At 45.0% G+C, this 27687-nt stretch overlaps 1 protein-coding gene across 1 annotated transcript in view; it reads right to left on the bottom strand.

The window, feature by feature from the left end:
* The window catches only part of DTD1 (D-aminoacyl-tRNA deacylase 1), a 154591-nt gene that overhangs the window by 115197 nt on the left and 11707 nt on the right, over positions 1-27687 (bottom strand). Inside the window, exons 3-4 of the mRNA XM_084887665.1 lie at positions 25116-25351; positions 4798-4904 (exon numbers count right to left, since the gene is read on the bottom strand). Of these exons, the coding sequence (XP_084743791.1) occupies positions 4798-4904; positions 25116-25351 (343 nt within the window). The remainder of the gene's footprint in view (positions 1-4797; positions 4905-25115; positions 25352-27687) is intronic.

The following is a 27687-nucleotide window of genomic DNA, read 5'->3' on the forward strand; positions in this document are numbered from 1 at the left end:
GATGATAAGACAAGTGTACAGAGAGGAGAATAAGAGTGATGGCGATATTCAGAGAATCATAAAATTAGAAACCAGGTACCATTTTTCACTGGTCAGCTTACCCCAGTGATTTACCAATAACCGCATGAGCTAATTCAAAGAGTATCTGGAAGTTTATTTCTTCATCTCCTTCCAGCATTTCAATTTAGGGAATCTTTCAATTCCATTAAATAAATGATAATATAAATTATTAATGGCAACATTATAAACTACGTGGGGCCTGGGCTTCAGGAAGAGCCCTTCACTTATAAATGCCCCTCCTGCCCAGGAAAACCCCCATCTGCTCTCCTACACATGCAACCTCACTCATGTGAGACCCAGGCAACTCCCCGCCCCAACTAAAGAGAAAGCATTTAAGATTAAAACAAGAGCAAAACAAGTTTCTACTGTCAGGGTATTGAAATCTCCCAATATCTAGTCACCCACAGAAGAATTCACATTCAGCAATCTTTTCTAAGCAATAATCAGGATCTGCCTACCAGGAGCAGGTTCTTCCATAAAAATGCAGCTCTCGCTGGTTTGGCTTAGTGGGTAGAGTATCAGCCTGCAGACTGAAGGGTCCCAGTTTCGATTCTGGTCAAGGGCACATGCCAGGGTTATGGGCTCGAAGCCCAGTAGGGGACATGCAGGAGGCAGCCAATCGATGATTCTCTCTCATCGTTGATGTTTCTATCTCTCTCTTCCTCTCTGAAATCCATAAAAACATTTTGTTTTAAATGCAACAGGGAGAACAGCTTCTGTCTGGTGGTTCTGCTACCACTTCTACTCCCTCTTCCCTTTAAAAGAATGTCCTTCAGAACAAAACTGTAATCTCTTCCTCCGACTTCTCACTGTCAGGGCACATGATGGGACCACACAGCAGCCTGTAAGGGCTCTGGACAGTGTGATCCAGCCATGGCAAAATGGCAGAGGCTTCAGTGGCCAGCTCCGAAAGCAGATCTGGCTAAGGCAAACAACGAGTCACCTTCACCAGTCCGGCCTTCACAGCAGTAGCTGCCTCACCCAGCACAGAGCTCTGGGACTCTTACAAACAAGGACCTACCCCTGTGTGCAGCACAAGCTTGGAAACAGCAACCGAGATGCCTCCTCTCCTCTGCATCCTTCAAGATCAGCTAACACCTCCAGTCCCCGGGGGGCCTCTCCAGCTCGGTGGTGACAGCAGTGACACCAGCCTTCTCAGAACTCAGGGCATTCACAGATGTCACTGTTCACAGGCCCATGACACATGATTCCAAAACCAACTACACCCGGCTCACCTCCTGGGGCAGGCACAGCAGCGGACAAGACTCAGGAAGCTTAAATGTTAGGAGGGTGCGGACAGATGAGGAGAGTGGAAACAAGCAGATAACAGATGGTGCTAAGTGCTGTGACATAAATCATCAGAGCAGCGTGACAGAGTAGCCGGCAGGGGCTAGCTGGAATCAAGGGGGTCAGAGGACCTCCTCTGAAGAGGAGACAATGACATTGAGCCCAGAGCCCAGAGGTAGGAAAGAGCTCAACCTGTTCGTAGAACAGACAAAGCCAAGATTAGGTAAAGTGTAAGAGAGTGAGGAACTGCTGGCTGTAAAGCAGGTAGCGGAGAACCACAGAAGGCTGGGCACTCAGGCCTCAGCTTGAAGAAAAGCATGGCATGATGGGCTGTGGCATGTCCTAAGTTGGCATATACCATTCTTTACCTCTTTCACTGTTACTAACCTTCCAAGTTTATGTTGCCCTAAACCCATCCCTGAGAGCAGGGACTATGTGGCCTCACAGTGCCACCACACCATTGTATACAAAAAAGACACTCGATGTATATACACACACATACACACACACACACACACACACACACATTGTTCATTTGTTCAGATGGTTAAAGAACCTACATTTAAAAACTTGCCAAAGGAATCATTCCTTTGTACTGGTTGCAGTTTTCACTACTACAGTGGCTGAATCATAACGGGAAAATAAAACACTTAGAATTAAAAGCTCAGTGGATATAAATGCTTGTCTACCTATCACTGAAAAGAATTTGGCTGCAGTCTTCCTACCAACATAGAAATAAACAAATTAGCTACCTGCCCAAAGGGAGTCCCATCTTACTGAGGATGGAAAGGCAGAAAAAGGCCATAGGCAAGGCCAGCAGACATGCCTACCCGTCGCCACCTACTGGACAGCCGGAGGACAGAAATCTGCACAATTTTCCAGGGTCTGAGCCTTCAGGGTGGGGTCAGCTAACTTGTATAAATAATTGAAACGGACACAGGACAATTGAGAAAAAAGGCTTCTAAAAGATCTAGAAATAACTAATAAAAGACTTTCTTATCCTAATAAGTTATGTAAGCATGCCTCATTAGAAGTTTGCCGAGTGGTCAAGTCAGGTGGGCCTTCTAGTTCATAGTCATGACACAAAGCAACATGGAGGTCGCTGGGGAACTCAGTGAGAGTCTCTGCAAATGAGAGCAGTACACTGAAGAGGCAGGAAGAAGAAAGAAAATGGAGGTACTTCTCAAACAGAGATTCCTAGGAATATTTAAAAGCCAACGGGCCCTAGCAGGTTTGGCTCAATATGTGGTGCTGGCCTGGGGACTGAAAGGTCCCAGGTTCGATTCTGGTGAAGGCCGGGGTTGTGGCTTGATCCCCAGTGTAGGGCTAGCAGGAGACAGCGGATCAATGATTCTCTCATGAACCAGGAGGTCATGGTTCGATTCCCAGTCAGGGCACATTCCTGGGTTGTGGACTCGATCCCTATTGGGGGGCATGAAGGAGGTAGCCGATCAATGATTCTCTCTCATCATTGATGTTTCTCTCTCTATCCCTCTCCCTTTCTCTCTGAAATCAATAAAAAACATATTTTTTTTTAAAAACACACAAATGAATGAAAGAGACCAACTGACTTGACAAGAGGACAAAGGGCTTGGTGGAGGCTGCTGAGAAGGTAGAAGGGGAGGGAGAAAAGGGGGAGAAGAGCTCCATGGCCCTCATTAACCTGGCTCCAAAGGTGCACAACCTGTGCACTCACACAGGCAGGGCCCCATTCAGAAGGGCACCACCCTCACTGTGGGATCAAAAGGCCAGTTTACCATCTTCAGATTCCTTAGAATTTTTTTTAAAGGGGCTGCCTCAGTTCATTTTGCCCTGAGCCTCACAAATTATGTACCAGTCTGGGGTGGGAAAGGGGGATGCGGCCTCAGCACCAGCTGCCAGGGCAGGAAGAGGGAATGGAGGGCAGTGCCAGCCATAGCTTCTTTCTCCATGAAACACAGTCAACTGCCATGAATGAGCAAGAGGGCAGACAAGGGAGAGAGGCTGAAATTAATTGTAGAGTGGAAAAATCTGGCAGAGTCCACCTTAACCAAGGAATCAAGGCTCACATCACCTGTAACAAGACAATCTAATATCGTGCACCTCCTATTTTACACTAAAAAGGGCACAAGTTCACTTCTGTGCTATTTGCTATTCCTGTCAAAGTACAACATCTCGATGCAATCGCAGAGAACCCAAACTGAGGAGCATGCCTCAAAACAGCAGACCAGTATTCTTGGAAAGTGTCAAGGCCATGAGAGAAAAGGAAAGACAGAGGGACATCACAGACTGGAGAAGACTACTTGAATACAATGTGGGGTTATCCTGAAACAGAAAAAGGACATTGGGGAAAACTAGTGAAATTTCAATAAGGTTTGTTGTATAGTTAAGAGTATTGTATTAATTTCAATGTTTTGATCAGTGTACTATGAAAGACAGTGTACTATGAAAGACAGCAAAATTCAGGGAATCTGGGCAAAGGGTTTATGAAAACTCTGACTCCTTTTTCAATTTTCTGTCTCAAATTATTTCATATAAAAAGTTTAAATTAAAAAAAAAAGTTTAAATTTTCATGTGGATGTTTTGCGATTTCTTTAATGTTATCGGTAATTCCAGTGACCTCAATTATCACTTCTGAAGTCTAGCACTGCTGCATCAGACGTGCTCCTGATGCTCTGTCAAGCCAAGAATCAGTAACAAAAGAGAAAGGTGATGTTCCCTGTGAAAATTATAACTTTGAACAGGTCACAGAACTTTAAGTTTATATAATGCTTCCCCGCATCTATTGCATCATTCTGTTTCCCAGCCTCTTAGCAAGGAGGGAGGCAAGAACAGGAATGTCCCTTCAGTTCTCACTCCTCTTCCTGCCTGCTCCCCTTTCTGGAAGCCTATTAAGTGTTTGTGTTAATTAAAGCCTTTAGAAGTGTTGAGTGTCTATGAGAGAACACAAATTACAAGGACGATCAACAGAGCTCCTTTCTCAAGTTTAATTTTAATATTTTCTGAAAGCTTACTGAGTTGGCAGAAAATCCAGGTCAGATATTGCTTTAGGAAAATTAGGTGCTAAAAGAACCTCAGCTGACACATCTGCTTACACCTGGGATAAAACCCAATCCAGGTAGCCATTCTGAATGGGCGAACCTGCCAATCCAGAGCCAACGGGAGTTGTGCCGCTACTCTGCTGCCACCCAGTGGCGTGTGGGTGGAAAAGCACCTCGCCAGAGAACAGAAAGAACTGCGCTCTCTGTAAAGGGCATTTTCTCTGGATTCCAAAGTCAGGCGGAGGCAAGGCAGAAGTGCTGTCCCTGCCTGCCACAGCACTATGGGGGCAGCTGTGAGCAGATGAGAAGGGATGGATCAAATTCCCCAATGAGGTATTGTGTCCACCAGATTGAGAACTGCTCCAGGGACTAAGTTGAAGCCAAAAGATGTTACCAGCACCCGGGGAACAAATCCCAACGCCAGATTTACCTGCTTTGGGTCGGAGGTAGAAGCGCCAGGAGCTGGAGATTCCAGTTCTATGGTCACAGGCCCATCATTCTGAATGTGGACTTGCATGTGGGCACCAAACTTGCCATCTGAAAGAGCAATTCAAACAGTTACAAGAGATGGAAACCCCAGATTACCCATCGATAAAGCACACCTATCTCAGTAAAATTAGAAGCCTGGGGTGTAGGAATGGTCCAACCCCCAGTGGTGAGGTAAATACAAAATTAAACAGCAGAGGTACCACACCGCACACACTTGCTATAGACTTGGCAAGAATGAAAAGACCTGGTAACATGAAGGGTGGGGAAAATATGGGTTAGAGGACTGAAAAATGGCAGGAGAGTAAACTGGTATAAGTAATTAGAGGGCATTTTGGTGCTATACCCAGTAAAGTTCAATGTGAACGAAGCCTACAACCTTGGAATTCTTTGGTGAGACTACCCTAGAAACTCTTAAACAAATGGAAACACTCAAAGGTTCATCTTGGCAGTGTTTATATAAGAAAGAAATGGACCAATCTAACTGTCCTCTCAGTGGGGGATGAATTCATAAACACTACCTCAATTCCTCAATGGAATACTGTAAGGCAGCCACATCTGTCAACATGGCAAATCTCAAAAACATAATACAATCTTTATAAAAGGAACTTGTAAGAAGGACGCATCATTATATCATTTATGATACTTTTTTAAAATATATTTTATTGATTTTTTACAGAGAGGAAGGGAGAGAGATAGAGAGTTAGAAACATCGATGAGAGAGAGTCATCGATCAGCTGCCTCTTGCACACCCCCTACTGGGGATATGCCCGCAACCAAGGTACTTGCCCCTGACTGGAATCGAACCTGGGACCTTTCAGTCCGCAGATCGATGCTCTATCCACTGAGCCAAACTGGTTTCGGCCATTTATGATACTTTTAAGCATCAAAACAAGTTATATTATTTATGGGTGTGTGTGTGTGTGTGTGTGTGTGTGTGTGTGTCAAAAAAAACATGGGCAGGAAAGACAAATGCAAATACAGGATAATAACAGCATTCATACTGAAGAGAAGGTAGAAGGTGGTGGGGATTTGAGAGAGATCTGAAATAAATATGACCAACTGCGTAGTGAGTACACAGGTATTCATTTTCTGTATGTTTCATAATTTTTAAACAATTTAAATGTAAAGAAAAAGAAAGCTTAGGATGGTCCCTAAAAACAATCTCATAGACATCCCTGTAACTGGCCCACAGGCCCACATGGTAGAAAGAAGGTCCTGCTCCCTCACTGTGGGGTCAAAAGGCCAGTCAAACTACAGACGGCTCCTCAGGGCAGAGAACTGAGGAGACGCCTCACTCCTCACAGGATGGGACTGCCCAGAGCTGGGGCCCACCCATCTCTCCCTGCCTGTGTCCCCTCCTTACCCCACGGAGGCAGCAGATGATCCTGTTTCCAGAAAATACAATCAAACTGGCCACAGGCTGCCCCAAAGAGAGCACCTCTGTGTGTTCTGTTCCCAATTTTCTGTTTTAACCCCCAAACCCACTCTACTGTGTCTGATTAATCCCCAAAAGCTGACTTACATTTATAAAGAAAACCAAGAATACGCTTTGAGAGATGTTGTCATAGATTAATCAGAACATCAACTCCATCCATCCAAGGACCTCTGTTAAGCGCTGGACCTAAACACTGCTGGTGATTCTTAGAGTAGGGAACACACTGTTTTTGACACGCAGGGAGGATTACTTGCATACCACCTCTGATAAATCGAAAATTTAAAAATAAAAATTAAAAAAAAAAAAGTTGGATCCACAGAGTAAAGTTAGTGAGTCCTCAGAAACCGAAAACCGCCAAGAACTCTTGCTCCCACCCACCATTACGGAGCAAAGAGAGTGTATGAGATCAAGTCCACGTTTAAGAATCACTCACCACTTTTCACTCACAGCAACTGTGCCAGCCCCTGTGCTAGAGCCTGAAGACCCAGCTCAGAGGCACAGGCAGTATGGCACTCGTGAACCCTGTGGTCTAATGTGAAGAACGAATGTGCACATCATGATGGTGCTGCACGCAAACCATGAGAGGTTCTGGCCCTGAGACCAGGGAAGGGTCAGAGTCCCTGTCTTGGGGGATAGGAAGGAAATCAGAAAGGCTTCTCAGATTAGCCTATACAGGGTCCAACACTTAAAGGTCAACCAAGACTCAGGCTGGAAAATAGGACTGGCCCAGCCCCTTGAGCACATTGCTTAGCCTCTCAATAGATAAGTTTCTCGCCTGCATCACATGTCAGAGAGACCATGCATGGAAGTGCTTGGGACTGAGGCTAGAACAGGAAGTGTGAAAAATCAGTGTTTGCCTTTATTATGAAAAGTCGTGCTCAAGAGGCTCCATACAACCAGAGTGACGCTTCCCCAACTGCAGCCTGAAAGGTGTTCCTTGAACAAAGAATGCCATGGCCGTGCCCTGGCTGGTTTGGCTTAGTGGATAGAGCGTCAGCCTGTGAATTTAAGGGTCCCAGGTTCGATTCCAGTCAAGGGCATATGCCTGGGTTGTGGGATCGATCCCCAGTGGGGGGCATGCAGGAGGCAGCCAATCAATGATTCTCTTTCATCAATGATGTTTCTATCTCTCTCCCCCTCTCCCTTCCTCTCTCAAATAATAAAATAAATAGATAGATAAATAAATGGTCAACCATGCTGTTGAACTCTTCCTTCTAGGTACAACAGCATGTGACAGGCTCTTAAGACACCCATAAGTAGAAAAACCTATTTAGTTTCTTTGCTCTGTTAGTTACCAAACTCTCCGGGCAGGGAGCCCTTGTTTCACAGGGAGCATCCTTTGCAGTGCCAATGCCCCTCTTGGAGAGGCCAAGGCAGAGAAAAGCAGTGAATGATACACCAGCCCAGGGCGGGTCAGCCTGATGCCTGGAGTGGCTCTGCTCTCGGGTCCGAGGGTCCCTCAGACACCAGACCCGCCATAGTGAGAGGTGGCCTCTCTGAGCCTCTGCAACCACCACCACAACCGCAGTCTCCACCTCTGATTCCTCCCCACCTCGTATCACTCCCTCAAACGGTCCTTAAGCTCATGGAGGGCCTTAGGAAAATGGACATGGCAACCGCTGGCTTCTTCAGAAATACTGAAAACTGTACTAAAAGCACCCATGCTGTTCTCCATGGCTATAAGGCAGGATTACTCTACTTCCTACCTCCTAGCGGGTTAAGATGGCCGTTCAAATCTACAGAGCTTTTGTTTTATCCATGTCAGAGAACTAAAAAGACATCAGCTGGGAAGGAAACATGTGTTTAATTGCATGCTAAAATTATGGCTACAATTAGTAGCAAATTCCAGCCGTGGCACTCCTCAGGGAAGCTGACGCAGACTCAGGAGGAAAGGAATTATTTCCGACCTTGAATTCCTGTTGCCAGGATCTACGGCATATGCTTCACTGGGTTTATCATTCCAAAGCAAGAACTTTATTTTCTTTTCCTGTTTCTCTCCCGTTAAGAACAGCGCTATTATCCAAATCTCCATTTGTACAGACAATAAATCTAAAGTCAGGTTTTAAGGGGTCTTAAAATGGTAACATTTTTTCCAGACCAGATCAGAGAGAAAAGCCCCCAAGAAAAACTATATTGGCCAGGGAAAATAAAAATATTTGTTTAAAATAATCTTAGGAGACATTCATAGCTATAAAACTACCTCTGGGCTCCCATGTGGCACAATCAAGTTGTTCTACAAGAACAAGTCCTGGGGTTGAGTGCAGAGCTGGGGGAGGAGCACATGTCAGGTACGTTTGTGCCACCTGCCAGGCAGGAGACCCCACTGGAGCCAAACCTGCTGCGTCCTGCTCTCCAGCACAGCTGCCCGAGGCCCCGACCCCAAGCCAGGGCACCCCTTTTCCTTACAAAGGCTGACGTCCCCCGTCACTTTGAACAATGCTCTGAACAATGACCATCCTCAGAAGCCCTGCCCTGCCTCTAGTGCCCAGTTTGATGTGGGATGATAGGACAGTCACCTTGGGAGGGGTGTAGCCAGGACAGTACACAATAGTCACTCCTACTGCTGTCCATGGTAGTAGGTGGGCAAATTAAGAGAAGTGGGGGACAAAAAGCAAGCCACTGGAGAAAAATTGAGAGGGAAAAAAAAGGCCATGTTCTCGATCTCCAGAGCCTGCCCTGCACGGCTGTGACCAGGTTGGGGCTCACCTATCTTTGGGGATCACACCTGGACACCAGTACTGGACACTGAGCCTCAGGCCAGCCCATCTGAGCACACCCCAAAGCGGCTCCCTCTGCCACCAGGCTTCACCTTTGTTCTACTTTCAACCTATCCAGAGCCTGGGCAGGGGAGAAGACAAGGTTACCAATAGACCCCAACATCTGTGTACAGGCTGGTAACCAAGAAATCCAGCAATGTGTGGAACTTGGGGCCTCAAAATAGGCATATGGTGATGTGAGGGCCAGGCATGGAGGAGTCTGGTCTACACACAGGCCTGTATCATGCCTGGAGCCCTGAAGTCTGATAAGCACAGAGCTGCCTCAACAGAGGCAGAGTGCTCCTTGAGGGCTGAGCCAATGCAGGGTGCCACCACTGGTGTAAGGAGTCCAAGACAGCAGCCGACACAGCTCCAGGGGGCCTTAGGAGCAGGGGCAAGGACTCTGGGAATCAGCAGAGACCAGCAGCCCAAGGAATGGCACTTTCTAAGTGACGTGGCTGGGGAAATATTCGGTCATTGGATAAAAGGTACACTTTAAGGCTTTAGACCCCTGACAGCCAAATTCCTCAGAGAGCAAGGGCCAGGCCCAGATGGGCAGCATTAGAACCACTGTCCAATTCCATCTACATACAGGGCCATGGAGGGAACTGGAAAGGTGGTCCCAGGACCCTTGTGGCTTCATCCCAGGCTTGTCACCCTTAAGGGCGGTCTCTGCTTGGCTCTGCTCCGTTCCAGTTCAGTCCACTCAAGGGAGATGCCTCCTCTGGGCAGCAAGCATCTCAGGCATGGGTCTCTGTGACCAGAAGCACCAGGGGATAAGCTGAGGACAGAGAGTACCTCCTCACAGGAGAGTGAGGGCACCAAATGGGGCTACCTACTTCCCAACCAGAGAGGGAAAATGAACATTAACATGGTAATGAAGTTAAATTCTCATCTGAGCTGAAATTCTGAGCATGGATTTGGTGCATCCCTTTATGCCCAACAAAGAGGCTCAAAGCATGGTTTGCTCTGACTGTCAGCTTGTCTTGGCTCAGTCCTTGCCATCGTTCTGCCTGAGCTGCATCAGAGGCTACCTGGTCCCCTCACTGAGGTGCAAGTGAGCATGTGCAAGGACAATACAGTGTCTGAAGTCCCAAAGGACCTACATGGGTTCCTGTGTGAAACAGCCCATCAGGCATGGACACCCCTTCCCCAGGAGCAGCAGAATAAGAAACCAAGGAGGGCAATTTCTGAACTCATCAAGATTTGGTTTCAGCCAAAACCGGTTTGGCTCAGTAAATAGAGAGTCGGCCTGCGGACTGAGGGGTCCCAGATTCGATTCCTGTCAGGGACATGTGCATTGGTTGCGGGCACATCCTCAGTGAGGGGTGTGCAGGAGGCAGCTGGTCGGTGTTTCTCTCTCATCAATGTTTCTGGCTCTCTATCCCTCTCCCTTCTTCTCTGTAAAAAAAATCAATAAAATATATTTTGTGGGGAAAAAGATTTGATTTCAGACTTTAATTCTTTTGACTTGAACACCTCTGTACTTGAATATGATATAGAATTTAAACTTGATCTATAATTTTCCCCTGGGACTGTGCCAATAGAAGAGGGTATACATTCAAATTCCATGCATCTCCAAGTTTATGGCATTTTATTATGACTTTCTTATGTATTTTACTATGGGCCGAGTGCACAAATTCATGCACCTTGAAAGGAACTGTGGGCTGTGAGGCTGCAGTGGGCACAGCGGAGGGTCTCAGCTTATCCTCTGTGCAGTGGGCACAGCGGTGGGTCTCAGCTTATCCTTCCAGCCACATTCAGCCCGGCCCTTCCACTGTGCTTCCTAGTCCCCTGTGCAAGAGGTGAATGCTGCCCCAATCCCCCCTTAGGAGCGGAGGGAGGTGGAGAAGCCCTGAGGGGCATTAGAGGTGTGAACACCCAGCAGGATTGTAGTGTGTGGGAGCAAAGAATTTTCAGTAACCACCAGAGGCTCGCCCCAAAGACAGCAACTGGCACCCCACCTTGGTCTGACACCCCTGCTCACCTGCTCCACCATCCCACCACAGCCAATGCCCACCATATTCCATGCTCTGCCACCTACTGCTGATGCCTGCCCTGGTCCGCGCACACCTCTTGGTGGTCAGTGCACATCATAGCAACCAGTTGTTTGGTTATCCGGATGTTCCACTGTTCGGTCTATTTGCATATTAGGGTTTTATATATATTGATTAGAAGGGTTATGACCTAGTTCAAAGCCTCTGGGGACAAAAGACAGATAGTAGGAGCAACTTTAAAGGTGGGGTGATAGAAGATGTTAGCAGAGCAGCTGGAATTTTTACTCACCTCCTCCCAGCTTCAACTGTAATTACAACTAAAATGTTAAACAATCAACAGCCGTAGTAGCCCCTCTGAGAATCAACCTGGGGCACTCTGCACCTGACAGCTATAGTAGCCCAGAGAGCCCATTGGAACAGCCTTAATAGCCCCTCCAAGTGCCACCCAGAGCACCCCTGCAGACACCTGATGGTTCTGGAAAACCTGACCAGCACCATGACCAAAAAAGGCCACTCAAAGAGCTGTACTGATATGTTCTATTGAATCAGATAACTAGTGTATTTAAATTAGTCCAGACCACAGAAAGCAAAAGTTTTCTACTTTATTCTGTAAAGCTATTATTACTCTACTAGAGGCCCAGTGCACAAAATTCCTTGCAGACAGAAACCCTCAGCCCAGCCTGCACCCTCTCCAATCTGGAACCCCCCAGCAGATGTCTGACTGTCGGTTTAGGCCCAATCCCAGCCATAGTCAACATGGTGGATGTTCCTTCCAGCCACATTCAGCTACACAGGCACATGGTAGTCCAAGGGCTGATATTAACCAGAGCTGGACTTTTGCCAAGCAATGTCAACACACCAAAAACTGGTCAAGGGATGTGAGGGAATGAAGGAATATGCTAGAGGGTGATTATCTTCATGGACCACAGCATTTAGGATTTATAAATTTCATGCAATGCAAAAAAAAGTAACAGATTATTTTCTGGAATTAGACAGCTGATTCTAAAATTTATATAAAAAATAATAATTAAGCCCTAACCAGTTTTGCTCAGTGGACAGAGCCTCGACCTATAGACTGAAAGGTCCCAGATTTGATTCTGGTGAGGGGCATGTACCTTGGTTGCAGGCATATCCCCAGTGAGGGGAAGGGGGGGGGGGGGGGGTTGCAAGAGGCAGCTGATCTATTTTTCTAAGTCTCTATCCCTCTCCCTTCTTCTCTGTAAAAAAATCAATAAAATATTTTTTTAAATAAATTAATAATAATAATAATAATTAAACCCTAGCCGGTTTGGCTCAGTGGATAGAGTATTGATCTGCAGACTAAAGGGTCCCAGGTTTGATTCTGGTCAAGGGCATATGCCCCCATTTTGCAGGCTCGATCCCCAGTAGGGGGTGTTCAGGAGGCAGCCAACCAATGATTCTCTCATCATTGATGTTTCTATCTCTCTCCCTCTCCCTTCCTCTCTGAAATCAATAAAAACATATTTTAAAAATAATAATAATAATTAACAATAGCTAGAAGGATGCCTGGCTGGCATGGCTCAGTGGTTGAGCATCAACCTATGAACCAAAAGGTCACAGTTCGATTCCCAGTCAGGGCACATGCCCGGGTTGCAAGCTTGATCACTAGTATGGGGCATACAGGAGGCACCCAATCAATGATTCTCTCTCATCATTGATATTTCTATCTCTCTCTCTCCCTCTCCCTTCCTCTCTGAAATCAATAAAATTATATTTTTTTAATAGAATAGCTAGGAGGAGATTCCAAGATGGTGGTGGATAAAGTGGAAGGAAGCTACACTGGCATTCTCCCAGGACCAAACTAGAATTACAACTAAAATGTAGAAAAATCATCCTGAATAACCAACTGAAGACTAACTGGAGAAACTCTTATAATCAAGAACACAAAGAGGATGCCACATCAAGACTGGAAGGAAGTGCAGAGGCATGAGAGGGCTGGCTGGGCTCCCACAGGCAGCAGCTAAAGTTCCAAAGGTACCGGTATATCTCAGCTGCAGGACAGTTCCCACTGAGAAGTCTGGGGTCTAAACCTCAAGCCAGGCTCCCCAGGCAGAGCACCAGAACTGGGAAAGGTGGCCACATAACATCTGGCTGTGAAAAGCAAGTGTGGTTTCTGTCTGCAAGGAGAGATAGAAATGCAGGCATCCTTTTAAAGGGGCCAACACACAAAATTTCGTGTGCAGCCACTCACCTTGGGCTCCGGCAGAGGGAAGCAAAGTGGAGGAGAATCTGAGGTTGGTGGCTCTGGGGAGAGAGCTGAGAGGAGAGAAGCCTAGATCCCTGTGCTGAGACCTTCCCCCATATGACAGAGGCCATCTTCCTCACGCAGATGTTTACCATCCAGGCAGCACTGGGCTGGGGGGGAGGGAAAAAGAGGGGATTGCACGCCATTGGAAACCCTCTCCCCCCCACCCTGCAGTGTTTTTGCCCTGCAGAGGTCTACAGCCAGAGGCTCAGTAAGTGACTGAGACTAACAATCAGCCTGCAAGCAGAGGTGGAACTCTGGGTGCTTTGAGTTTGTCTAATCTGCTTCCTACCTCGGGCTAGGAAAAACCCGACATTGGTGTGGAGTTTGGTCCTTTCCAAACACACACAGCTCCAGCAGAGGGAGCCACAAGCTGTGGATTGCTGATCGCTGCAAACTGCGTTCAGAGAGCCAGTCAAAAGCAGCATCTGACATTGGCCTGCACCAGCAACACCCTGAAGGAGCCCAAATAAACCCAGTGGCCACCATCAGAAAACAACAGAGCACTATCAAAACCTTCACAAGCAGTATATCCACAGGGAGATACCGGCAGGCTCCAAGCCCTGCTGGGGTGAATTCTGCTTCCTCTGAGAAGCACAGAAGCCTGCACACTGTGTTGGGGGTTGAGCCTCACTGTGAGCCAGCCTGAGGGTCAAGTCCACGCACAAGTGAACCGAAAGCAAATAAACTTACACTTTTCTAAAGGGACCATAGCACCTATTTAGGTGGGAAAGGAGAACTGGTAAAATTCGGTTTATTTTGAATAATCAACCATAGAAATCATGAAAAGCTGGAATTTAAAAACAAAAATGGATAGTTTGCCATTTGGGCAGAGGGAAGGCATAAATTGTAGCCACAGAGATAAGGTAGTTTATTTTTTTTTAATATAGTTTATTGATTTTTTTACAGAGAGGAAGGGAGAGAGAAAGAGAGCTAGAAACATCTATGAGAGAGAAACATCGACCAGCTGCCTCCTGCACACCCCCCACGGGGATGTGCTCGCAACCAAGGTACACGCCCTTGACCGGAATCGAACCCGGGACCCTTCAGTCCGCAGACTGACGCTCTATCCACTGAGCCAAACTGGTTTTGGCAGAGATAATGTAGTTTAAGTGAAAGACCAAAACACATATGTAGAAGTAGAAAAGGAAGTTGATAAGCAAATTACTGAAGAGACTAAAAGGACAGAAAATATTCATTGATTTCACCAAAATCAGTCGCATATGTGCATCAAACTTGTGCACGGCAACATGAGCGTGTGCCACGGTCTGCCAGCCTTGCCATCTATCAGCAGTGCAGAGGTGCTCCCACGTTGTGATTTCCTAAATTTACATTAACCACAGCCCTCACCAACGCATAAAAAGCAGGCTTCCACGGAAAGCTCACTCACGCTGCTAAGACGTTTTAAGTAGTGAAAAGAGTAGAAAATTAAACGAATCCTCAAAAAATTAACACTGACCATGAAGCAAACACTCAGTGTTGTCTCCCCGCTTCTGGCGCCTTCTCTCTGCATTATGACCCTGTAGGGGACATGGACATAATGGACACCCCACAACGTGAACGGAGCTCAACAACCACAAAGCTGCTGCGCTCCTTAAAATGTCTTGGCACATTTCTTAAGCTCATGATAGATCAGAACCCACAGAGAATGCGCAGGCAGCGCCTTTTAATCCCATGACAGCTTCGGATTTGCTGAACAAAGCCGGCAGGTGAATGCACTACAAATAGCTCAGGGCTGGAACAAGCAGCTTGAGAGCAGAAACCCTTCCTTTTAACTATTCCATTTTGGTATAATATTTTTTTTCTAGCTATAAAAGCAATACATGCTCTCCAATCAAATTTGAGAGTGTTTAAGGCCTCCCACTGAACACAGCATTGTCAGCATTCTCCTGAAGGATGAAGATTCCTCCTGGGCTGCAAAGGCCCACATCTGAACCCAGTTTCCTGGACCCACTCGGTCAGTCTTGGGGTCCAATAAAGCACCCTCAACCTCTGGCTCATTCTGCAGTAGAAGGGGAAAGCTGATGACTTTGTACACTAGGTTATTTTCCCCTTAGAACAATTATTTGAAGAAGAGCCAGAGAATGAGAACAATCCTTTGACAGCACCAGAGTTATGAGTTGTAGAGGATTAAAGATGGCCCCATATTCTTTCATCTCAGTGTGGCTCTGAGTTTCTTTCATCTCAATGTGGCTCTGTATCCCTCCCTTTGAATCTGGGAGGGCTGGAGACTGCTCTGCCCAATCGCCTGTGGTAGGAGAGATGCTGCACTACTTTCCAGGCCCAGCCCAGGGCTTGCACTTCCTTCTCTGGTCTCTTGGAACACCCACACTTGGAATGCTCATTCTGGAAGAAGCCATTCACCATGTTAGCAATCCCACTACCCTGGGGCCATCAGGCTGTGAGACAGTGTGAGGCCCTGGAGGATAAGATGAGGAGAAGGGAGGAGGAATAAGATGCACAGACGCCAACCTAGAAGCAGATCCTCCGGCACAGCCAGCACCACATTGATCAGAGACAAGCCCTTCCTCGTTTCCTGATCCACAAAATTGTGAGGAAGACACGAGAGTTATTTGTAAGCCACTAGGCTCTGGGGTAGTGTGTTACATGGCAATACATAACCAGGGCACAAGGCAAGGGAGCAAGTTCTCACAAAGAGGAGATGCCCTGGCAAAGCCAAAGGGTTGGGGGCTGGCAGAACCAGACTAGAGTGGAGAGGGGTGCAAAAGCAGGAGATTCCCAACTATCAGGCAGGCAAAGGGCGCTGAGGTTCCTGGTCACGGGGATGTAGTGGCCGGCTTGGTTTAAAGTACTAAGACAAGGATAACTGGGGCAGAATAGGACCCCGTGTGCCTCTCAGGGTAATTACACCATTTGTCTCTGCTGAAAAGAGACACGAGTAACAGTAACACCCTCATTAATTACACACACGTCTAAGACTGTCCCCTCTCCACCTCTGTCCCAGGAAGGCACAGTACCCAGGACTGTCTCTGTCTTAGCCCACCTTCCGGCAGCCCACCAATAAAGCCAGTAAAGGTCACAGAGGGGCACTCTCCAGTAGCCCTCCCAGCATGCATTTACCCCGTCCTCCTCCCCAACAGACACAGACCCCCACTGTGGCTCCAAGTGGTCCCAGGAGGCTGACTCCACAAGCCATGACGCAAACGCACATGACCTCGGCTGAGCCAGACAGTCCATCCCACATACGTTCAAGGGTGGACATGTGACCCAGGCTATCAAGTGACCTTGAGGACCACTGCTTAGAATGCAGAGACAAAGGCTTATTCTTACTGAGATGGTGAATGGTGAAGAGGGCAACCACAGTTGCCATCCTGAGGAAGGCCAGCCTGAGGACAAAGCTGGTCCCTGCAGGGGGGAGCGGGGCTCAGGGAATCCCAAGGAACAGTGACAGCAGTGATGACAGAGGAATCTCCAGCTCCTTGATTCTGATCAAGGCCACATACCTCAGTTGCAAGCTTGATCTCCATTGCTGGTTAGTGTGTATATGGGAAGCAACCAATTGATGTGTCTCTCTCACATCAATGTTTCTCTCTCTCTGTTTTTCCCCCTTCCTTCTACTTCTTCTAAAAATCAATAAAGAAAACATCCTCGGATAAGGATTAACCAAAAAAAATCAACTTTTTAAGTTTCAACACATGACCCATATACAGAACAGACAGAAACGAGCCCAACCGCATCAGCCACCTTAGACCTACCCCTGTTATTCATCCCCAAATATTTCCTCAATGCATACATCACACTAATTACAGAAGGTTCTGGCCCAATACTTGTTCTGTAATGAGAATTTACTCATACACAACTGGCAAATAAGAGAATGTGTGTAGAACACAGAGGCTGCACGGGGTCCAAATTGGGTTTACTGAGGTAAGGATACTCAGAACAGCAGAATAAAAAGACCACCTTCAGTAGAGAAAGGAAAAGCCCTCGGCACTGGAAGCAGAAGCCCTTTGACTATCCTATATAATAAGAGGGGATATGCAAATTGACCCTACACCCTCATGTCATAAGAGCTGCTCCCACATTGTCACAAGATGGCCGCCCCCACGTCATCACAAGGTGGCCACCCCCATGTCATCACAAGATGGCTGTCCCACGTTGTCAAAGGTTGCAGGGATCAGGCCTAAACCAGCAGGAGTTTCGGACATCCCCTGAGGGGTCCCAGATTGGAGAGGGTGCAGGCTAGGCTGAGGGACAACCCCTCAGTGCACAAAATTTGTGCACTAGTATTTTATGAAAGTGGAAAACAAGTGCCTTCTTCCTTTTGGCCCAACCATAGTTCTTTAGGGGTTTGCCCATGAGCCTGATAGTTTTAGTTGGGGTTTTACAGAGTGTGAACTCTTCAGGAACATGTTTCTTGCTATAGCAATTGTGTTTGCTCACTCTCTTTACCACTAGCCTGTGAGCTTTACAGCAGGGACAACATCTCTCCTGATCAACACTATATACCCAGAGCCTAGTACAAGGGCCAACAGATACACAGTGTCTTATTGACACAGGAGACACAATTATGAGTAGAAGCAATAATATCTTCCCCAACAGAAAAAAAGACTAAAATTCCAGGTTAACATCTCTGTTCTGAGAGAAAGGACCCCAGGCCTCAGGCTATACTGCTTCCCTCTTACTAGACCTACTTGAGATCCAAAAACCTGTCCACCGATTTTCCTGAGCACAGCAGAAAAGACATAAAAGTTTCAAAAGACGTGCTGAATTCAGAAGCATAAGGAAAGGCCAACAAGTCAACAGACTGTGACTTTTACAGTGAAGCGAAGCTGTCAGAGAAGCTCAGACCATAGAGATGGCTGCGGGGGCCATTCCAGGCTCTGCCACTTGTATGCTGAGTGACCTTCTGCACCTCAGTTTCCTCATCTGCAGAATGAGGGGTAATCCTAGTGCCTCCCTCCCTGAAGGGTTCTGTAAGGATGTAATTAGATAAGAATAGAAAATGTTTACTCTTTCACAGGGCCTGGCACACAATAAGCCCCTAACAGATGTACTTTGGCATGCTTTTGAACAATAATAATAATTTTAAAAATATATGAGGACCAAACTATAACAACTTTGCCTTCTAGGGTTCCCATTCTAGGGTTCCCATTCCACACCAAACTCGGGGAAATTACTTGAGGTCACATCAGCAAGCAGACTGGAAACCAAAATCAGGGACTTCCCTGTCCAGCACATGAGCTATGACTGGGTCTTTGCAGAAGAGCTGCAACTAGCCTGGGAAATACCTGAAAGCACATGGGCACCGGATGGAACAATAAAGAAAGAGAGAGAAGAAATAAAGTAGAGTACACTCTCCCCTCTATTCAATCTTCAACAACAAATAAGAGAAATACATTAAACATATGTTTAAAATAGTTTCATTCATTCCAGAGGAAGAAAGTAAAATAAATGTTCAATCTAATTAAATCAAGAGCCAAGACATGGAAGCAACTTGAATGCCCATCAATAGATGAGTGGGTAAAAAAGCAGTGGTACATATATACAATGGAATACTACTCAGCCTTTAAAAATAATGAAATCTGCCCTAACCATTTTGGCTCAGTGGATAGAGTGTCGGCCTGCAGACTCAAATGTCCCAGGTTTGATTTCAGTCAAGGGCCTGCACCTTGGTTGCAGACACATCCCCAGTAGGGGTGTGCAGGAGGCAGCTGAATCGGTGTCTCTCTCACAGATGTTTCTAACTCTCTATCCCTCTCCCTTACTCTCTGTAAAAAAACAATAAAATATATTTTAAATAAATAAATAAGTAAATAAATAATGAAATCTTTAAAAAAAAAAAAAAAGGAAAGAAATATTATGCTAAGTAAAATAAGCTAGACAGTGAAAGAAAACTACCATATGATATCACTTATATGTGAAATCTAAAAAGCAAAATTAGCCGGGACCGGTTTGGCTCAATGGATAGAGCGTCGGCTTGGGGACTGAAAGGTCCCGGGTTCGATTCCGGTCAAGGGCACGTACCTTGGTTGCGGGCATATCCCCAGTAGGGGGTGTGCAAGAGGCAGCTGATCGATGACTCTCTCTCATCGATGTTTCTAACTCTCTGTGTCTCTCCCTTCCTCTCTGTACAAAATCAATAAAATATATTTTTTTAAAAATAAAAATTTAAAAATTTAAAAAAATAAAAAGCAAAATTAAAGAGCAAACAAAATAGAAGCTGACAGTGGATACGGAGAACAGAATAATGGATGCCAGAGGGGAAGGTTGCTAGGGGGCAGAGTGAGAAAAGGTGATGGGATTAAGAACTAACTGGTAGTTGCAAAATAGGTATAAGCATATAAGGTAAAGCATAGGGAATATAGTCAACAATATTGTGGTCACTATCTATGGTGCCAGGTGGGCACTTAAATTATCGGTCTACCTGTCTATATGTCTAACTGTTGTGTTGTACACCTGAAACTAATACAAAATACCTTTCAATGCAAACTGTAATTGAAAAAGAAAAGAAAAGAAAGAAAAGAGAAGGGAAGGGAAGGGAAGGGAAGGGAAGGGAAGGGAAGGGAAGGGAAGGGAAGGGAAGGGAAGGGAAGGGAAGGGAAAGGAAGGGAAGGAAGGTCCTGGCAGGCATGGCTCAGTTGGTTGGGCATCATCCCATGCACCAAAGTTTGCTGGTTTTATTCCCGGGGCATAAGCCTGAGTTGCAGGATCAATCGCTAGAGAGTGGCGTGCAGGAGGCAGCCAAACTCTCACATCAATGTTTCTCTCTCTCTTTCTCCCTTCCTCTATCTTTTAAAATCAATTTTAAAAAGAAAAAATATTTAGCAGTTTATTTGTATCCCAACATCCAACAGAGAACTTTCCATGTTGGAGATGGAAGCCAAAATCTCAAATTCAACCAAAAGACAGCAGGCGTGTAAAACATGCACTAGCCCTAGCTGGTTTGGCTCAGTGGATAAAGCATCAGCCTGTGAAGTGAGGGGTCCCGGATTCGATTCTGGTCAAGGGCAGATGCCCAGGTTGTGGGCTCGATCCCCAGTAGGAGGCATGCAGGAGGCAGCCACGCTATGATTCTCTCATCACTGATGTTTCTCTCTCTCCCTCTCCATTCCTCTCTGAAATCAATAAAAATATTTTTAAATAAATAAATAAAAATAAATAAAACATGCTCTATGCCAGCAACTGTCAACCTTTCCGACCTCACAGACCACCAGTGATCCGCGGACCACCGGTTGGCGACCACTGCTCTATACACTGTGTTCCACTGAAGACCATAAAAGAGATAAAAAGCTGAAAGAGCAAGGTGAAATCACTGCAGTGCTTCTGAAAATTCAAAGGGTTTTGAAATAAATTATAATTAAAATTAGTTGTATAATGCATGTTGACTTTTTATCAAAATGATCAGATGTATCACATCCCATGAGCTTAACTTCTAATCCATTATAAAATTATATTGTCTACAGTACGTTGTTTCAGGCACTTCATATAACTACCTGGATAAAAGACACATCATTTCAAGCAATAAAAGGCATTTTTAGGATCACAAAGCACCCAGTAATGCACACAACACTCTGCTTTAAGGACTTAGATGAATGCTATTTTGTTTTCACTGCATTATTTCTTACAATTATCAATGTTCTCCCGTTTAAAGTGCCTTCACTTATGCTTTTATGCTGTTGCTGGTACTCACCCTTTCAAGAGCCTGCAGTGCATTCTAAAACATATCTGACATTACTCAGACATGGGAAGATTTTACACACATCAAGCAGAGAAGACAATGCTGGTGGCATTTAATCTTTGGCTCAGCAAAGAAAAGTAATTATTCAGAGGATCTGCCTTAACTCCTAATTCTGGGATAAAGCACGTTTGCAGCAAAGCCATGTCAGAGGATCTCAATGGACATGGGGTGGGAAAAAGAGACGAGGTATCCATGACTAAACTTGTGAATAGAGTTCAAGACTTGGATATTTCCAGAAAAGGCAAATATATTCTGTCCTACCGGGACCCAGGTAAAGACTGGAATTTGATTTAAGGCAGGAGTGTCCCGATCATATAGAATCCTTAGGGCAAGTGGACACTTTACACAAGTAAAAGGAGAATTAAAATAAAAGGAAATTCCAAAGGGGACAGGAATATCACTCTTCTAAGCATGAGCAAGTCTGATGAGCTGACAAACTTCAATGTGGAGCTTGCTACAGAGCTTCAAAATCAGGTAAGAACTTTTATTACTTACAATTGAAAATAGATCGAATAGCCCAGCTGGTGTGGCTCAGTGATTGAGCATCAACCAATGAACCTGGAATCATGGTTCAATTCCAGTCAGGGCACATGCCCAAGTTGTGGGCTCAACCTCCAGTGTTGGGTGTGCAGGATGCCACTTATCAATGATTCTCTGTTATCAGTGATGTTTCTATCTCTCTCTCCTTCTCCCTTCTTCTCAATAAAAAAAAAATATTTTTTTTTTAAAATAGAGCAAATAGAGCAAATAGCTAAAACCGGTTTGGCTCGGTGGATAAAGCATCGGCCTGCAGACTGAAAGGTTCCTGGGTTCGATTCCAGTCAAGGGCATGTACCTTAGTGGTGGGCATATCCACAGTGGGGGGTGTGCAAGAGGCAGCTGATAGAAGATTCTCTCTCATCGATGTTTCTAACTCTCTATCCCTCTCTCTTTCTCTCTGTAAAAAATCAATAAAATATATTTTTTTAAATAAATAAATAAATAAAAATAGATAAAATAAAGAAGAAATCTAGATTTGTTTAATTCAGAGAAAATTAAAGTGTAGGAAATACTACAGAGTTAACTTTTAACAACTACTAGATGCCTATAAAAGGATATTATGGCAGCAAAAGAAATAATCTATGATACTTCGAAAGGTCTCTTATTGAGGTACATTACCAAAAAGGCTAAACATGCTTTTCTAATAACCAACTGAAGAAAAAAAGGCAAAGCATAACAAATGACAAGTGCTGGCGAGGATGTGGAGAAAAAGGAACCCTCATGCACTGCTGATGGGAATGCAGACTGGTGCAGCCACTGTGGAGAACAGTATGGCGTTTCCTCAAAAAACTTAAAAATGGAACTCCCATTTGACCCAGTAATCCCACTGCTAGGAATATATTCCAAGAAACCAGAAACACCAGTCAGAAAGGATATATGCACCCCTATGTTCATAGCAGTACAAGTTACAATAGCTAAGATTTGGAAACAGCCTAGGTGCCCATCATCAGATGAGTGGATTAAAAAACAGTGGTGCATCTACACAATGGAATACTATGCTGCTGTAAAAAGGAAAGAAAGAAAGAAAGAAAGAAAGAAAGAAAGAAAGAAAGAAAGAAAGGAAGGAAGGAAGGAAGGAAGGAAGGAAGGAAGGAAGGAAGGAAGGAAGGAAGGAAGGAAGAAAGAAAGAGAGGAAGGAAGGAAGGAAGGAAGGAAGGAAGGAAGGAAGGAAGGAAGGAAGGAAGGAAGGAAAGAAGGAAGGAAGAAACTCTTTTTTTTATAAATATATTTTATTGATTTTTTTACAGAGAGGAAGAGAGAGGGATAGAGAGTTAGAATCATCAATGAGAGAGAAACATCCATCAGCTGCCTCTTGTATACACTCCCACTGGGGATGTGCCCGCAACCAGGGTATATGCCCTTGACCAGAATCAAACCTAGGACCTTTCAGTCCACAGGCCAACGCTCTATCCACTGAGCCAAACCGGTTTCAGCAAGAAGAAACTCTTATTATTTGCAACAGCATGAATGGACCTGGAGAGGATTATGCTAAGTGAAATAAGCCAGTTGGAGAAAATTAAATACCACATGATCTCACTCATTTGTGGAATATAATGAACAGCATAAACTGATTAACAAAAATAGATCCAGAGACATAGAAGCATGGAACAGACCATACAACCTCAGAGGGAAGGCGGGGACAGGGGTAAGAAATCAACCAAAGGACTTGTTTGCATGCATATAAGCATTACCCATGGACACAAATAGTAGTGGGGTGAGGGCATATACTGGGGAGTGGGAACGGCCGGGGAGAGGTCAATGGGGGAAAGGAGATATATGTAATACTTTAAACAATAAAGAATTTAATTTTTTTTAAAAGGCAAAACATGATGATCTTAAATGCAATTTAACCCATGAAAACAGACTAAAAATGAATGGCCTTCTTAAAAAGATTCATAATTCACCCTAGTCAGTTTGGCTCAGTGGATAAATCATCAGCCTGCGGACTGAAGGGGTCCAGGTTTGATTCTGGTCAAGGGCATGTACCCTGGTTACGGGCTCAATCCCCAGTAGGGGGCATGCAGGAGGGCATCCAATCAGTGATTCTCTTTCATCATTGATGTTTCTATTTCTCTCTCCTTCTCCTTTCCTCTCTGAAATCAATAAAAATATATTTAAAAAAAAAAAAGACTCATAATTCTCCCACAAACCAGCACCACTATTCCACCAAGCCATTTTCTAGACTAAATCTTGGTTAGTCTAATGAGGTTGGCATTCCTGGCAAAAACAGGTAGGCAAAAACCTAAACCTATATGTCCAATATTACAGTCATTGGACTCTCACCGCTTTTGGGCATTTGACATGTGGCTGGTCCAAATTGAGATGTGCTGTAAGTATAAACTACACACCAGATTTAGAAGACTTGAGTACACAAAATATATACCTATGTTGGCCGGGACCGGTTTGGCTCAGTGGATAGAGCGTCGGCCTGCGGACTGAAAGGTCCCGGGTTCGATTCCGGTCAAGGGCATGTACCTTGGTTGCCGGCACATCCCCAGTAGGGGGTGTGCAAGAGGCAGCTAATTGATGATTCTCTCTCATCGATGTTTCTAGCTATCCCTCTCTCTTCCTCTCTGTGAAAAATCAATAAAATATATTTTTTTAAAAAAACAAAATAAAAAAACAAAATATATACTTATGTTATCTCATTTTAACTTTTTATATTAATTACATAGTGAAAGCATAATATTTTAGACATAGTAAGCTAAATAAAATACAGTTTTAAAATTAATTTCACTTGTTTCTTTTTACTTTTTTTTTTCTTTTTACTTTTTTAAATAAGAAATTTAAAATGACATGTGGCTCACATTTGTAGCTTGCACTGTATTTCTGTCAGGGAGAGTAAGTGACCAAAATAAAACACCCCTACATCAAACACACTTTTGGGTTGCTAAGCATTTTCAAATGTGACTAAAAGAATGAAGAAGGCCCTGACTGCTCTGGCTCAGTGGATAGAGCGTCGGCCTGTGGATTCAAGGGTCCAGAGTTCAATTCTGGTCAAGGGCATGTACATTGGTTGCGAGCACATCCCCAGTAGGGAGTGTGAAGGAGACAGCTAATCAATGTTTCTCTGTCACTGATGTTTCTAACTCTCTATCCCTCTCCCCTCCTTTCTGTAAAAAATCAATAAAATATTTTTTTTTAAAAAAGGAATGAAGAGCCGAAGCCAGTTTGGCTCAGTGGTAGAGCATGGGTCTGCGGACTGAAAGGCCCCGGGTTCGATTCCAGTCAAGGGCATGTACATTGGTTGCGGGCACATCCCCGGTGGGGGGTGTGCAAGAGGCGGCTGGTCGATGTTTCTCTCTCATCGACGTTTCTAGCTCTCTATCTCTCTCCCTTCCTCTTTGTAAAAAATCAATAAAATATATTTTTTTTAAATGAAATGAAAAAGGGCATATGGTACCCGGGGCATTCAGAGGACATGTATAGCAACAAGCAGTGGCAGCAGCCATCATGTTGTTTTAAGTCAGTAATAAACATAACAACAAACTTTGTGACGAAGGAAAGATTGCAGTGCAGATTCTCTTTCCCCCTGTTCCAAAGTGTCCCCGGGCCTCTCTGCTTACCTTTGATGAGCTCCGGCCGGTACGTCTTGCGCAGCTGCTCCAGGAAGCTGTTGTAGAAGCTCTCCGCCTGCTCCGAGGGCATTGCCAGGTGGAAGTCAGGCTTGTTGCCCTTGAGGACACACTGGAGGGTGAACTGACTGACACAGAGCACCTCGTACTGTTTGTCCATCACGCTCTTCGACCAGTGCTTTCCGCTCTCATCCTCAAACACACGGAGGTTTAAAATCTTTCGGACCCTACGGAGGAAAATAGCAGTGAGAGCTAGCTAGAGTCACAAGCCCCCCGATACATTTCATACCTCCAAATGTCACCAGCATCCTGCCAAACAAGAACATCATGCTGACCCCATCACTTACAGAAAGTGTGACCTTGAGCAAGTTACTTTTCTTCTCTGTGCCTCAGTTCCCTCATCTGTAATACAGGGTAATGGTGGTCCTGTCTCACAGGGTAGTTTGGGGATTTCCTTTTTTTTTTGTGGGTCCCTCTAGCAGCCAGGGCCAGTTAGAACTGGAGCCAAGATGACAACCACCCATTATCAAAGCATGGGTCTAATTCTAATTCTCTATAGGAGAATTCAATCTTTACACTGGAGTAAATGGTACCCCGTTTGTACACCCCTTCTTGGAGCTACTCAAAATGGACAATTCAGCAAATACCTGAGAGAGAACTTAGTGTTACCACATATATATAAAAATATCTGAAAGAAAAAAAAAGAAACAAAAAGATCTGGAGAAAAATACTTTAATAACTACATCACATGCTCCTTAAATCCTACACATGTGGCCGAAACCGGTTTGGCTCAGTGGTAGAGCGTCAGTCTGCGGACTGAAAGGTCCCAGGTTCAATTCCGGTCAGGAGCATGTACGTTGGTTGCGGGCACATCCCCGGTAGGGGGTGTGCAAGAGGCAGCTGGTAGATGTTTCTCTCTCATCAACATTTCTAGCTCTCTATCTCTCTCCCTTCCTCTCTGTAAAAAATCAATAAAATATATATTTTTTAAAAAATCCTACACATGTGGATGGCAAAGGACAGGCCCCTTGGCAAGGAAGAGGACTAGGTAACATTTACAAGATCAGGTTTCAAGAGCATGACAAAGAACATCCTGCATGGAAGCTGAGATTCCACCAATGGAAAGCCACCTTTTGGAATGTTGCTGAAGATATGTTCGAGGGCTCTACAAATAGTAATTCCCTGTCTCTTCAGATAGGTCCTCTCTGTAGTGGGCACTTTTCACCACCTCCTCCCCACAGCCAAGGTTTGTCTTCTGCTGAGTAAAATCTCTTAACCACCAAGGTAAGTATTGACTCTCTAGAGAATGCCAGAGACATAAAGAGTTCAGACCCAGAGCTGCAGTTTGTAGCCACTACACCACTCTACTGTTTCAAGTATTCAGGGGAGAGCTGTTAAAATACCAACATCCCTGAAGTGGTAATGAACTATCCCTACCAGTCATCAACACCTTAGCAGGACTTGGATTTGCCACCTCAACAAAAGGGACAATTGGGTGGGGTATTACCCAAGCTCTGAGCACCAAAGGGCAGAATAAACAGATCCAAGCATCTGAGTACATGTGTCCAGTGGTGCTGGGGTAAACAGGGGAGGGGAAAGCTGCTGTACAGCCATTTGGGCAACAGCAATAACGAACCCCCTACGTTAGTAAGAGGAGCACTGGCCTCCAGGCTAGGTAGCCTAGGTTCTAATTCAGATTTGGGCTTTTTGCTAACTATGTGTACGTGACTTTGGGCAAGTAATTTAACCTCGCTGAGATCCAGATCCTTATTGCACAGTGAACAGCTGGGCATTTTAAAAATGCTTTAACAGGGCCACATCATATTTCTCAAATTACAAAACAGAAACCATTCATAAGTAAAGAGGCTCAGCCCTAGCCAATTTGAGCAATGGCCTGTGGACTGAAGGGTCCCAGGTTTGATTCCGGTCAAGGGCACATGCCTGGTTTGTGGGCTCTATCCCCAATGAGGGGTGTGCAGGAGGCACCTGATCACTGATCATTGATGTTTCTATCTTTCTCTCAGTCTCCTCTCCTCTCTGAAATCAATAAAAATATATTTTTAAAAAAAGAAAAGAGATTCCATTTTTAATTAAGAGGATAGTTCATGCCAAAACTGGTTTGGTTCAATGGATAGAGCGTCAGCCTGAGGACTGAAAGGTTTGATTCCGGTCAAGGGCATGTACCTTGGTTGTAGGCACATCCCCGCAAGAGGCAGCTGATCAATGATTCTCTCTCATTGATGTTTCTATCCCTCTCACTTCCTCTCTGTTAAAAAATAAATAAATAAATAAAATATATTTAAAAAAAAAAAAAAAGACTAGTTCACAGAAGTAGCAGCAAATAGGGATGGAAGCTAAGTGGTACTCCTGCTCTGCTGCTCACTTAGTGGGTGTCATTTGACAAGTTACTCTTCCTCATCTTCTCATCTGAAACATGAAGATAGCCATACTACATCGAATGTCAAATTGATAAAAGAACGGGGGCTCACTTTATAAGAACAAAATACTATAGAAGTTCCTAGTATGTGTATGTGTGTGCACATATATCCTACATATAATCCTA

Source organism: Pipistrellus hanaki, assembly GCF_964339955.1.
Source record: "Pipistrellus hanaki genome assembly, chromosome: 6".
Taxonomy (NCBI): domain Eukaryota; kingdom Metazoa; phylum Chordata; class Mammalia; order Chiroptera; family Vespertilionidae; genus Pipistrellus; species Pipistrellus hanaki.